Below are 12174 nucleotides of genomic sequence, written 5' to 3' on the forward strand. Positions count from 1 at the left end.
ATTTATTTTTTTTCTGTAAACAGAATCATTTCTTCCATCCACTCCTTGGCAAATATCTGAAGCAAAATATCCATATAGATGTAACTGTAACCCCTCTCCCCAACAAAAAAAAAAATTATTTTATATAGCACAAGAAGCATAATTTAACATTATTGGACAATGGATAAAACAGTATTAAAACGTGCTCAAGGTTAAAAATGTGAAAATACTTTATTCATACATATATATATATATATATATATATATATATATATATATATATTATGTGAGATGAAATCCTTGAGGGAAGATTACATAAAGCTAGTTCTGAATTGAGGCTTTTCTGCCTTACATAAAAACCCCTCACTTGATGAATAAAATTAATTTTTGTTGTGCCTATAAAGTCTTTTTGAAAACAAATGTTTAATGTTTTAATAAAACTGAATTCTAACTTCACAGCAACAGCTCAAAAACGGCTACTCTACATAGAACTTCAGCTATGCCGCGTTGTTAGTTTGTTCCGCTCCGCCCACTTTTATAAGATTGCTAAGCAACGGTGGTCAGGTGACTGTCTGCAGACAGAACATGGCTGATCTGTCAGAAGACCAATGAGGGAAAGGGCCAAATTTTGCATAATCGATCAGATTTTTTTCTTCGTTTCTGACCAGAGTAAATCGTCGTCGACAGCATTTGACCAGAGGTGTTGAAGGTAAGCGTGAGAACGCTTATTGTCGAAGTAATATATCACTCTGCTACTCGTAATAGCAGTAGTCATCGTTGGTTTTGGTTAGCTAAGTAAAGCTAGCTGCTAGCCAAACAGTCCCCGCTTTCTCTGGAACCAAATTCTTGTGAGAGGAAATAACATTTAGGTAACTTAATGGGGACATAGGAAGTTGCCTTTCCCAATGTGCCAAGGTTATTGCAAAGCCAACGGTATCTCATATCGTAAGAGTAGCAGTAAAATTGCATACAGCCTTTGAAATTCCCAAGTAAAAATAGGATTATTTTGTGGTAATTCAGTGCCACTGGAAGCTAGTCACACATAGCAGGAAATCATGGGACCAAAACCCTGGATATTTGGCTAAGGTTTATGGATACTGAATCTGGCACGTTGAAAGTTTGAGATCAAGTGCACTCGGTGTTTTGTTTTGTTTTAATCTTTTGGTAAACTCAGTGTCTCTCTCGAATGACAAGTTGCATACTCCTTATTGTAGAGAGCATGAACATGTCTCGCATACCAAGAAGTTTTTACGCATTGATCCGTTTCTGATTTAGTGCCCTAGGGAGATGTAAACCCTTGACCCCAGGCCAAAAGTTTATACTAGTTGTTAAACTGTGGGCGGGCATAAAGTTTGATTTTTATTTATTTATTTTTTTTTTGTGTGTGTGTGTTAAATATTATACTCGTTATCTCAGCGCTAGATATAACAATATTGTAAAATTACCAGCAATAATAGTATATAGTTTGGTTTATGTTGCTTAGATTTTGGATGACATAGGTCATCCATCAGAAATAATCTATTTCCCAGGGTTTTTTGTTATTATTCTCATCATGTATAGAAGTTCTTCAAAACATCAGTGTCTGTGAAACAACTCTATGACTTTTGGTCTAAATTAAAATGCACTATTACAACACCAATGTTATTAAAATTGTCACTGCTGCTGCTATAATTATTATTATTACTATTAGCAATATCTACTAAAGTAAAGCTTGACTAAACGCAATAGCTTGTAAGAAATATCAGTTGCTTGTTACGTTTTTAAATAGACAGGTTTACATACTAATAAAAGTATATAAAAATGGAAGATATTATTTCAGACAAAGACACGTTTTCCTCTAGTTGGGATATTGCCTTTATGGTTTTGATAAGCATTTAATATTTTGAATAATTTATTAATTCATAACAACAAGTGATCTGTTTGCAGATGAGTGCGTTCCCAGAGGGAATAGCAAATGGCCCAAGCAGATATGAACACTTGGATAAAGATGCCCAAATTTGGGAGAGACCTTGGAGTCTCGAAGAGATACGCCAACACAGTGGCAACTGGTCTTTGGCAGCTGATTCTGGGGTAAGTCTGAAACATCAACCGCTCATTTGGAATATCCAGAAGAAATATTTATTTTTTTATTCCAGTTTTAGAAATGGTGTGAAAGATGCTTGGTAAAGTATTGTGCAAAGTGTTTTGCAGTCACCCTCAAACTTATCCTTTTTACTTGACTGCTTTTCTTTTTCATTACAGCTCTTCCTCTGTCTTCAAGAGTTCTCACAGCGAATGTTGTCCAAAACACATGAGATTGAAAAGCAGTTGGACAATCTGATCCGTGACACCAAGGCCACTGACAGCCACTTGCACTCTGTCTTCAATGACTTTTTAATGCTCTCTAATACACAGTTTATAGAAAATGTAATGTATACCGTTTAAACATTTATGTTATTGTAACACATGATAATTTATCCCATTTCTTTGTATAGTCTTGGAGACATAGGTGTTGCAGAGGTAACTTTACATAATGTAAAGTATCCAGTGACTGAAATTTCTTCTTATACTGTTGCAGAGGGTCTATGATGAAGAAGTAGAAGAGACTATTCCTAAGGCTGATGCAGTGGAAAAGCAGCCTGAGCAGGTGCATTGACATGAAGAGAGATGGTTCACGGGAATTGTAATCTTCTAACACCTATTTAATTGTTATAATTGTTTTTTTTTACTTAAGGAGAAGACTCGAGAGCAGAAAGAAGCAGAGCTGATCCCTAAGATGCAGGAAGCTGTCAGTTATGGTTTAAAAGTGTTGGAGTCAGCCTTTGAGCATCTAGACATCAAAGCAGGAAACTCTGACTCAGAGGATGAGGAAGTCAGTGACAGAGTAGAGGCCATCCTGGAGCCCAAGGTGTGCTGTTAGTTTAAAAACAGTCAAAGGATTTTTGCAATTCTACAGGAATATGTGTCATGGTCTTTGCATTAGTGTGATTTATAGTGTGTGTCTGTTGTTCTGCCTCTTCCAGGATCTATATGTGGACAGACCACTTCCATATCTAATTGGTTCTCAAGCCTTCATGGAACAAGACGATGTTGGACTTGGTGACCTGTCAAGTGACGGTAATATTCTGGTTATAACTTCTTCTGCATTATGATTTACATTGTATAGCGAAAACCAGCCTTACTGCATGCATATTATTCTCTATTCAGAAATGTCAGTTGACAGTGACAGAGACAGTGTGATCGAGAGTGAAGATGGCAAAGACACAATGGTGTGACTTTTTTTCCCTTAATTCTTTCATAGTATTTTTTAAAATTTAGTTCTTTCATGAAAACTGAACAGTTCTTTATTAATGTATTTAACAGCATTCAGATGAGGACTTTGAGCAAGAGGATGATGAAGTTCAAAATAATGTTAAAAAGGTAACAAATATGCAAATTTGCTCGGCACAAAAAAAACTATGACATTCTAAGCAAGTGTGTAATAATGGATTCTTGCTATCATACTCATTTAGAAGTCATCCATGATAAGTTATGAGGAGGATGAAGAGGAGGAGGAGGATGAAGATTCTGACATATTTGGAGAATCGGATAAGGAGGACGATGGCACAAAAGTATGTCTGTTTTCACAGAACAGAACTTCATTTGTCTTTTTAGTCTAAAATAACTAAGATTTGCCACTGTCAAAGAGGAATAACATCTGCTCTGGTTGGGTTCATGTCACTCTCAGAACACAGGACCGTCCTCCTTTGCAGATGAGCTAGCTGCCCGAATAAAAGGAGAAACGGTTAACAGACCTGAGGGAGATCGAGCATGTAAGTCCCTGCTGGTGGTGGAGCCTTTCATTATGACTTTCCATTCCTCCATCTTATATTTCATTTTAGCTAAAGCTGAGGCATTCACTTTCTCAGTTGAGATTCACATTGAAAGCATCTCGTGGTTGAGTGTTATTAATGCATGTGCATGCTTATGGATGTTTTTTATTCTGCCATATCATTATCTTGGAAGCATTGACATCTAAGAAGAAGAGTAAAGGCAGAAAAGAACCAAAGCCTGCAAAGCCACAGGGTAGGACACCCAGTCATCATCACTGAAATTCAAACTGTTTTTGAATGTCTGCATTTCGCAGTTACTCTGCAAGCCTGTTGCTGGCATCATGCTTAGCCCTGTTAATGTGCATTGTAACAGCAGATGAAGAGGACAGTGATGACATGTTCAAGCCACCAAGGATGGATGATGACGACTTGTCTCCATTTGGAAGAAAAAGCGGGCTTTTCAGTGGAGGGAAAGGCCTCTTTGATGATGACGACGAGGTACACTAGACTAAATTGTTTTTGGTTTTTCCTCTGATTGTTTTAATTCCACTTTACAAGATCTCTGGCAGACAGAATTTGATGTTTTGTTTTGTTTTGTTTTTTTTCCTGATACGCCGTTCAGGGTGATCTTTTCTCCGAGGCACCAAAACCTGTGATGGAAGAAAAAAGAACTGTGAATGAAAGCATAAAAAGTGCAGCTCCAGCTGCAGGTAGAGCAATATATGAAGGATGTGCATGAAATAAAGTGGACCAACAAATTGACACAAAGCTTTATTTTTCCATTCAGAAGCTAGAAAACCTGAGAAGAAGATACCTGTTGGTGCCGTATCAATATTCCCAGGTAACAGAAGTGACTTGCATGATAGCAAATATCAGTTTCTTTTCCGTTTCATCGTTCTAGAACAAATTAAATCCCCTTTCTCCCAACAGGAAACAGCATCTTCAGTTCGGGACATGACTCTGATTCAGAGGAGAGTAAAGAGAATGGGAGTCCAGCTGTTAATGCCATCCCCAAACAGGTGCACATAGGAGCTGCTGGTGCTGGAGGAGGAGGCGGGCTGTTTGATGATGAGGAGGAGGATGATGACTTTTTCAGTGGTAAAAGCCTGAAAAAGTCTGATTCTGGTATGTAACTGAAAATGGACATTTAAGTGTCCATTTTACAGTCTAAATTGTGGTGGGATCTCTATTTATTCATTTATTTCTTTGTCTATCATCCTATTTTCAGCTGCACAGGAGAAACCCAAACCCAAGAAGGCTATTGACCTTTTTGATGATGAAGATGATGAGGATAGTGATATATTCAGTAACAAGTACAATGCCCCAACTGGGAGTCAAAGCAAGGAGGTGGTGAAAGAAAAGGATAAACCCCCTGAGAAAAAGGTAAAGACAAATATAAGTATATGCTGCTGAACAAGATGGCTCGCAGTGTTAAATTGGGGGGAGAATTTTTGTGGTGTGTCTACATTGTATTAGATGCATCCCTGTGTTGACTTTTCATGGTTTAGATACTGCCAGGGGCCATCTCCATGTTTGGCCCTGGGACTAAAAGCTTGCTCAGTGAGGCCCTGAAAAAACGGCAGCCGTCTACCAGCGAGGAGTCTGAGAAATCTGAGGAGGTTTGAGCAGACTATTGTTTAACAATTTACCCCAGATAAAATCAAATTTGGTGTGTTTTCACAAGTGCAATGGCCAATTTTCAGCCTAAAACATCTCCTCTGGGCTTCAGTAACCACTGTGTTTAGTCCATCAAGCATATTTAAAGCTCTTCAGTGAATTGTTATACAACTTATTTCCCCCAAAAGTTTAGCAGCATATAAAATGAGAATGAAAAATAGATTGCAACTGTGCCTGCAAAGTAGGTGACAAAAAAGGAAAAAGTTGTGTAATGCTAACAAGAGAACATCTGATAATGCTAATTAGCAATAAGTCTGTAACTTGATTAAGGATAACAAAAGCATCTCAGAGAGGCTTTCAGATTTGAAAAAAAGACAGGGCAGGGAGCACCACTGTGAAGGACAAATAGTTAAACCATTTTCAACACAAAATTGAGATTTTATTGCCAATATTTTTAAAAGATTAAGAAAATCATGATAAATGTCTATGCACAAAGCTAAAGACCAGTGTTCACTGACCATGATCTTTGGGCCCTCATTAAAACAAAGAATATTCTTTGACTTAAATCACTGCATGGGCCCTTGAACACTTACTAAAAACATTGTCAGTGAACGCAGCTTATCTCTGATTCCAAAAATGTAGTTTAAAACTCTGCTAGTCAAGCCGCCTTCTATGGGGCACAGCTCATTAAAATAAGGTGCCATTAAATGAAAAAGTGATCTGTGGTTTACAGAATCAGAATTTTAGAGGGAAGAGGGAAGCTGCTGATTTTGCAGCAAGGAAGTCACAAACCAAATCAGTGTGACTGTAGTTGCTAAACTGGTCTGCCTGCTGTCCAAGCCTGACACACACACACACACACACACACACACACACACACACACACACACACACACACACACACACACATAACATTTGATATATTAAGATATATGGCAAAGGAGACCTTGTATTGGTGACTATGTCTATTTTATATATATGTTTCTACCTTTTTCAGTTGACTTTTCTCAGAAATTTCTTTCCTTTTAGACACTGCATTAAACATTCCCAATACTTTATAGTTTGGTTCGGGGAAGCTACAGCACAGCAGTAAAACATGCTACTGTCAGATCTTTTTGGAAACATGTTGCTGGCATCAAATAGTACTTTTTTAAACTACTTATTTCAAAAACAATTGTACATTAATTCAATGGGCATCTGAGAAAAGGCTAAATTTGATTTATTTTGTGAGGCACTGCAGGCCTGTGTGCCTCTTTACAAAGTTTTCTTTCTTTTCATAGTGTTTCTTCTGTATAGACTAAAACATAATTTTCAGTAGATAAAAATGATTGATAAAAATGAATGTAAAAATGTATTGATATTTTTTTAAATGCATTGATGAACTTATTTTTACTTTCAGAATGGTCCAGCTGCTGATGTTGAGAAAGCTGTGGTCGAACCGACACCGAAACCACAGACCAGAGGCCTCTTTTCTGACGATGAAGACACACAGGTAAGGTTCACAGAAATCAGAAGAAAAAAATGATAAAGGTGATGGCAAACTTTACAACTTCATTTGAATTTATTTTCTGCAGGTATTTCCTACTATACCTAAGAGCCAGTCTAAGCCTGAACCAACAAGTCTGAGAAAAACCAGCAAGGCCCCCCTGTCTTTGTTTGATGATGAAGAAGAAGAGGTAACAACCGTTAAGCTTAACAAAAATGACTTAAATTTAGCTGACAATCCTTCAGTCTAATCTGGTTCTTCTTCTTGCAGGATTTGTTTGCATCTGCAGCTAAATCTAAAGCAAAAGCTAATCAGTCTACAGCTTCCACACCACAGGCCAGCAAGGCTGTGTCCAGCTCCCTCTTCAGCGATGATGAGGTATGAGATTACAAAATGAAATGTCATCCTCTCTGCCAGCGTTCCCTTGGATGTGTAGTACGATACACATCCTGCAGAAATATGATTATTTTGTTTTTCCTGGAATGACAGGACCAGTGGTTAAGTTCAAAAAGTAGTGTGACAAAGCCTGACACCAAGTCCGGGGGGATGAAAACCAGTACCAGTGCCCCATCCAGTCTCCCCAGCAGCAAATCCTCTCAAAAGAGCAGCCTGTTTGATGATGAAGATGATGATGACCTGTTTGCTACCACAAAAGTGTCAAGGTATTTACATTATTGTTTTTTCTTTCTTGTATAAGACGCTCTGTAAACCCAATGCTTGGTTGGGTTTAAAATAGCTTTAATCAGAATTAATTTAAAAATGTTCTCAATCAACCTCATCTTCTGTCGGTCTTTATATAGTCAGAAAAAGCCCCAGAGGGTTGCTCTTCTGTTTGAAGACGAGGGTGATGATGAAGATAAAGGATCCCTGTTTGGCTCTAAACCTGCTGCTACCGCAAACCCTGAAGCCCCAGCTAAAGTAAGTAATTGTCATATTTACTATGTTCAAAATTCATATAAAAAAATTGATTCTGTGGTAGTTTAATTTATTTTACAATTCAGTTACTCACTTTTAACCTGTTATTTTCAGACACCTGTTGTTAGCTCCCAGTCGTCCTCACTGTCTGAGGTTGCAGCTTCTAGCACAGCAGCAAAGGACAAGCCACCAGAGCAGCAGAAACCTGCAGAAACAAAACCTGAGCTGCTCCCAACTTTGCCGTCACATGAGAGCGCTGACAGTAAGAAGAAACCTGCCGGAGCAGTCAGTCTCTTCGGTGGCATCGATGTTCTTGCCAACAAGCAGCCAAAGAGCACATTAAATGAGACGGACAACGATGACATCTTCCTGTCAAAGGAAAGCCCACCACCAATTGTTAAGAGGGAGACAAAGAAGGAAGAGAAGGGCAAAACAAATGCAGTTAGTCTGTTTGATGAGGATGAGGACGATGAGTCGGATTGGCATGATCCAATAATCACATCCAGTAAGCCCACAGCTAGAAAGACCCTAAAGGTTTGTCTTGGTTTGTAGTAGAACAAAAAGTGATTCTAAGAACTGACTTAACTGCTCTCTCTTTCTCCGTTTCTGCTGCAGTCCAGTTGTTTTAAAATAGAAGCCTTTATTGTCTTACAGCCAACAGAAGAGCGACTGCAAACAAAGAGCACAGGTGTCTTCCAGGATGAAGAGTTGCTTTTCAGTCAGACTCAGCAGAAGGACAATGACCCAGATGTTGACCTCTTCGCCACCTCAGGGAAAGCTACTGTCAGTGTATATTAGATACTTTTTTTTCTTTCTTTTTTTTTGTTTTCTCTTGTGAAATGCAAATGCCTTTTATTTAATGTTAAGTATATATTACTGTTATGTTTTTTCCAGAGCTCCAAGCTCAGCTCGGTGAAGCCAGCAACACCAAGTCTGTTTTCAGACGATGACGAAGATGACCTCTTCAGCACTGTCACGCCAAAACCACCTCCTCCGGTAGCATCTAGTTTTAGGAATTAGAATATGTTAATTATGCTGCATTTAAAGAAAACAAGCTGTCTATATAGTAAATAAACTGAATTCCTCTTTTATTTGAATTTCCAGAAAGTAGCCGAGAAACCCAGCAAACCCAGTGACAGAGCCCCACTTGCAAGTCCAGAACCTGTGTCAGAAATCCAGGTAAGTTTACTTTAAGCTCAAACTATCAAATCATGAACCATAACCCTGGCTCAGTTTTTCTCCCTTTATCTGCTATGTTGCCTGATGTTTTGAATGCTGTAAATTACGCACCAACCTATAAGTTTGGCTGTTGAAAAATATGTCATCTTTGGATATAATTCTGATCCTGCTGTAATCTGACTACACAGAAACCTGCATCAAGCCCTGTAAAAGCTAAAGATTCCTCATCAAGGATTGGGAAACTTCAAGTAATTTTATTATCTTTTTTTTTTAACTCAATCAAAATCGTGACACCTCTGACATTTCCCATTGGTTCTTTCTTTGGAAAGATCATTCTTTTGCCACTTTTGTTTCTTCTATCTGTCTGGGCTTCATTTTTTTATTGTCAAAACTTGGCTATGACTTAGCAGCACGACTGAATTACGAGTTAATTTTAGCCAATACAGCTAATGTAAAAAATTCTCACTCCTTGTGCTTTCAGTGGTTCTTACTCTTCTTGCTTCTGGGCCATTTCTATTATCAGCCTTTGTTTCTCATTTGTCTCTGAAGGGTTTGGAGTTAGGATCCACACTAAACTGAGAAGCTTTGTCAGTAGATATTTGCTATGAAAGTGTAGATTTGAGGCACAGAAGATTACAAACTGGATATTTAACTAGAAAGTAACTTAAAATATTTACTGCTCAGGGTTTGAAACATTTATTACAATTACTTTAATTTGGGTTTTTGTTCATTTTATCTTCAGGCCAGTCTTATGATCAACCCTGCTGCGTTGCTCCCTGGTGCTGTATCCAGTATGTCGGGGGCTCTCAGTTCCTCCTCTGGGGTCTCCAGCTCAAGCCTGAGCCCCAGCCCTGTCACAACTCCTGTGGGAGCTCATGCAGACAAAGGGGTGAGCTTTGATACACCGGTCCAAGTCACAGCGTTGCAGAGTGCACACAAGGTGGGTTTCTGTGTCATGCTTGTTGTCCTGAGGTCTTGTTGCTGCTTTATTTCTGTTTTTAATATTAGCACGCGGTGTTTGCGTTATTCTCTTGTCATGCAGAGTCGTGTCAAAGGTTCTCAACTTCGGAGACCACAGACCAGAGCAGCGAGGCAGCAAGCAGCCCAAAGATCTTTGGAGGATAAAGAGGAGAGCCTAGGAAGAGATCTCTTTGGGCCAAATGCCAGTCTGTCCGGTTTAGTCTTGCCTCCACCAGAAAAGTCCAGCCAGTCACACTTCAATCCAACATTAACTAACACAGCTTTGACTCCAACCCTACCCACCTCTGCACCCTCTCAACCTTCACCCTCTCAAATCTCTCCCCGACCCTCACAACTAACCCTGCCAGTATCGACAGTTGCTGGAAAGAAGGACTCTGGCAAGGACAGCAGCAAGAAGGTGCTGCCTTCTCCTGATGAAGAGGATCTCTTTGGCTCTGGTGGTTTGTTTGGGGCAAGTCCAGTCAATAACAAGCCCCCCATAAGAGAAACTGCCAAGATTAATCATTCTCAGACCAGTAGTGGGGTGGCATTGAATAAGGACAAAGATAAAAGCACACTCCCGTCCATTTTTGATGACAACACAGATGACCTTTTCCGAAATGTTAAGCGTCAGACAACCTCTAAGAAAGCCAAGGCCTCGTTTTTGCAAGAAGATGATGATGATGACATATTTCGACTAAGCAACAGTTCCACCCCCACACCCACCAGTAGTAAAGAAATCAAGAACAGCAGTAGTTTTTTAAAGCAGGACTTATTTCAGGTGCTTATATTTTATACTTATAAAATACTAATGTAAATTCATATTTGTGCTATTAGATCTTAATGTCTTCCCTCACTGGTTGGATCTCTGTTACAGGATGAAGAAGCCAATGTGCCTAAAGTTCACAAGAAGCACAAAGAGAAGAGTATTGATGCCAGCCTGTTTGATGATAACGTAGACATTTTTGCTGACCTGACTGACACTTTTAAACCAAAACAGAAGTCCAAGACAAAAGGAGAAACCAAGTCAATATTTGATGATGACATGGGTAAGGAACAAGGAAGTCCATACTATTCGCATATTTCTATTGTCTCATATTTTGTCTGTCTTTTTAATTTGGCATGTTTAAGTAAATACCTTGTATATTTTCCTGTTCTTTAAAGATGACATCTTCTCAGCAAAAACAGTAAAACCGGTGGTAAAGGCTCCCCAGAAATCAAAGAAAAGCCCACCATCCATGGAGGCCAGTTCAGCTGCAGATTCAAGCAACATATTTGATGACCCACTTAATGCTCTGGGTGGGAACTGATATTTTTGCAGTGACCAGATTTGTACAATTGTGGATTTATTCTGTTTGTCATTGAGAGATCACTGAAACTTATCAAATACACTGTTGATAGAGTATTTATTGCTATAAATTCATATAAATACTGTGGCTTATTTTTGGCAGATAATGACTAATCAAACTTATTCCAGTCTTCTTCCACTGCATTTCCCAAATCATCCTGGCATCATAGTTGATATAAACTCTTAGTCTTTACTATACATAATAGCACTTTATAAGCATACTATATGCTTAGCCTTGAGGCCTGCAGAAATTAACAGTAATTTGTTTGTATCATCATTATTATTATTGTTCTTTTGGCTTTTGCCTTTTGAGATTCCATGTCTTTGGGTTTGTGCCATATCATGCTTGAGACAGCTACATGTTTACTTACTGTCTTAGTCATTTTGACAATGTTTTTATTAAGAAATTTATCCATTTCTTAACTTTGGCTGTGATAAAAATGAATATTCTTTTTTAATAACTAAAAAGAAACATATTTTACCTGACGTGTGATTATTTTCAGTCCAATGAATTTCATGTGTTGTCTATTTAGACAGGCATCGATTGTTGTGTGATATCACTAGATAATGGCAATATTATGTTCCTATATAGCTCCATCTCACACATCAATGTACCTGGTTTGAACATGCATTTTCTATTCCTGCTAGATAAGTTTTTCTTCAAATTCTCCATTTTCCTACAACGGTCTAAAAACTGAGGTAATGTTAGGTTGGGTTAAGGCAGTGGTTCCCAAATTGGGAGGCAGGCCCCCTAGGGGCGACCCAGAATCATGACAGGGGGCTAAAATCTTTTACACTGCTCGGTAAACACGGACAAATTTGTATGGTGGGCAAACAATGATGATGAAGACACACACACACACACAAAAAGACCAAGTATTATGAGGCATGTTCTGATG

General features: G+C 38.6%; 1 protein-coding gene across 4 annotated transcripts; it reads left to right on the forward strand.

The window, feature by feature from the left end:
- The first annotated feature begins 551 nt into the window (after positions 1 to 551).
- Positions 552 to 11756, forward strand: washc2c (WASH complex subunit 2C). 4 transcript variants are annotated; one of them, XM_042010781.1, is made up of 31 exons: positions 552 to 688; positions 1906 to 2049; positions 2221 to 2385; positions 2537 to 2605; positions 2693 to 2866; positions 2982 to 3075; positions 3166 to 3227; positions 3322 to 3378; positions 3471 to 3569; positions 3686 to 3770; positions 3964 to 4023; positions 4144 to 4268; positions 4393 to 4480; positions 4558 to 4611; positions 4701 to 4895; positions 4999 to 5153; positions 5279 to 5389; positions 6787 to 6879; positions 6962 to 7063; positions 7144 to 7251; positions 7363 to 7535; positions 7674 to 7791; positions 7903 to 8322; positions 8443 to 8571; positions 8683 to 8784; positions 8893 to 8967; positions 9156 to 9215; positions 9710 to 9907; positions 10010 to 10708; positions 10805 to 10976; positions 11092 to 11756. In XM_042010781.1, exons 2-31 carry the CDS (start codon positions 1906 to 1908, stop codon positions 11235 to 11237), a joined length of 4332 nt encoding a protein of 1443 aa, XP_041866715.1. In that variant the 5' UTR covers positions 552 to 688; the 3' UTR covers positions 11238 to 11756. The 4 variants fall into 4 exon arrangements, with proteins under 4 accessions (XP_041866715.1, XP_041866716.1, XP_041866717.1 ...); XM_042010782.1 differs by having other exon boundaries at positions 4147 to 4268; XM_042010783.1 differs by lacking the exon at positions 9156 to 9215.
- The last annotated feature ends 418 nt before the right edge of the window (positions 11757 to 12174 follow it).

This window comes from Melanotaenia boesemani, chromosome 16, assembly GCF_017639745.1.
Source record: "Melanotaenia boesemani isolate fMelBoe1 chromosome 16, fMelBoe1.pri, whole genome shotgun sequence".
Taxonomy (NCBI): domain Eukaryota; kingdom Metazoa; phylum Chordata; class Actinopteri; order Atheriniformes; family Melanotaeniidae; genus Melanotaenia; species Melanotaenia boesemani.

Bases quoted from the DNA above. Each gene is read 5' to 3' on its own strand.
- washc2c (XM_042010781.1), top strand. From the start codon at position 1,906: ATGAGTGCGTTCCCAGAGGGAATAGCAAATGGCCCAAGCAGATATGAA. The intron at 4,269-4,392 runs GTACACTAGACT...TACGCCGTTCAG, and splicing joins TCTTTGATGATGACGACGAG to GGTGATCTTTTCTCCGAGGC. The intron at 5,154-5,278 runs GTAAAGACAAAT...TTCATGGTTTAG, and splicing joins ATAAACCCCCTGAGAAAAAG to ATACTGCCAGGGGCCATCTC.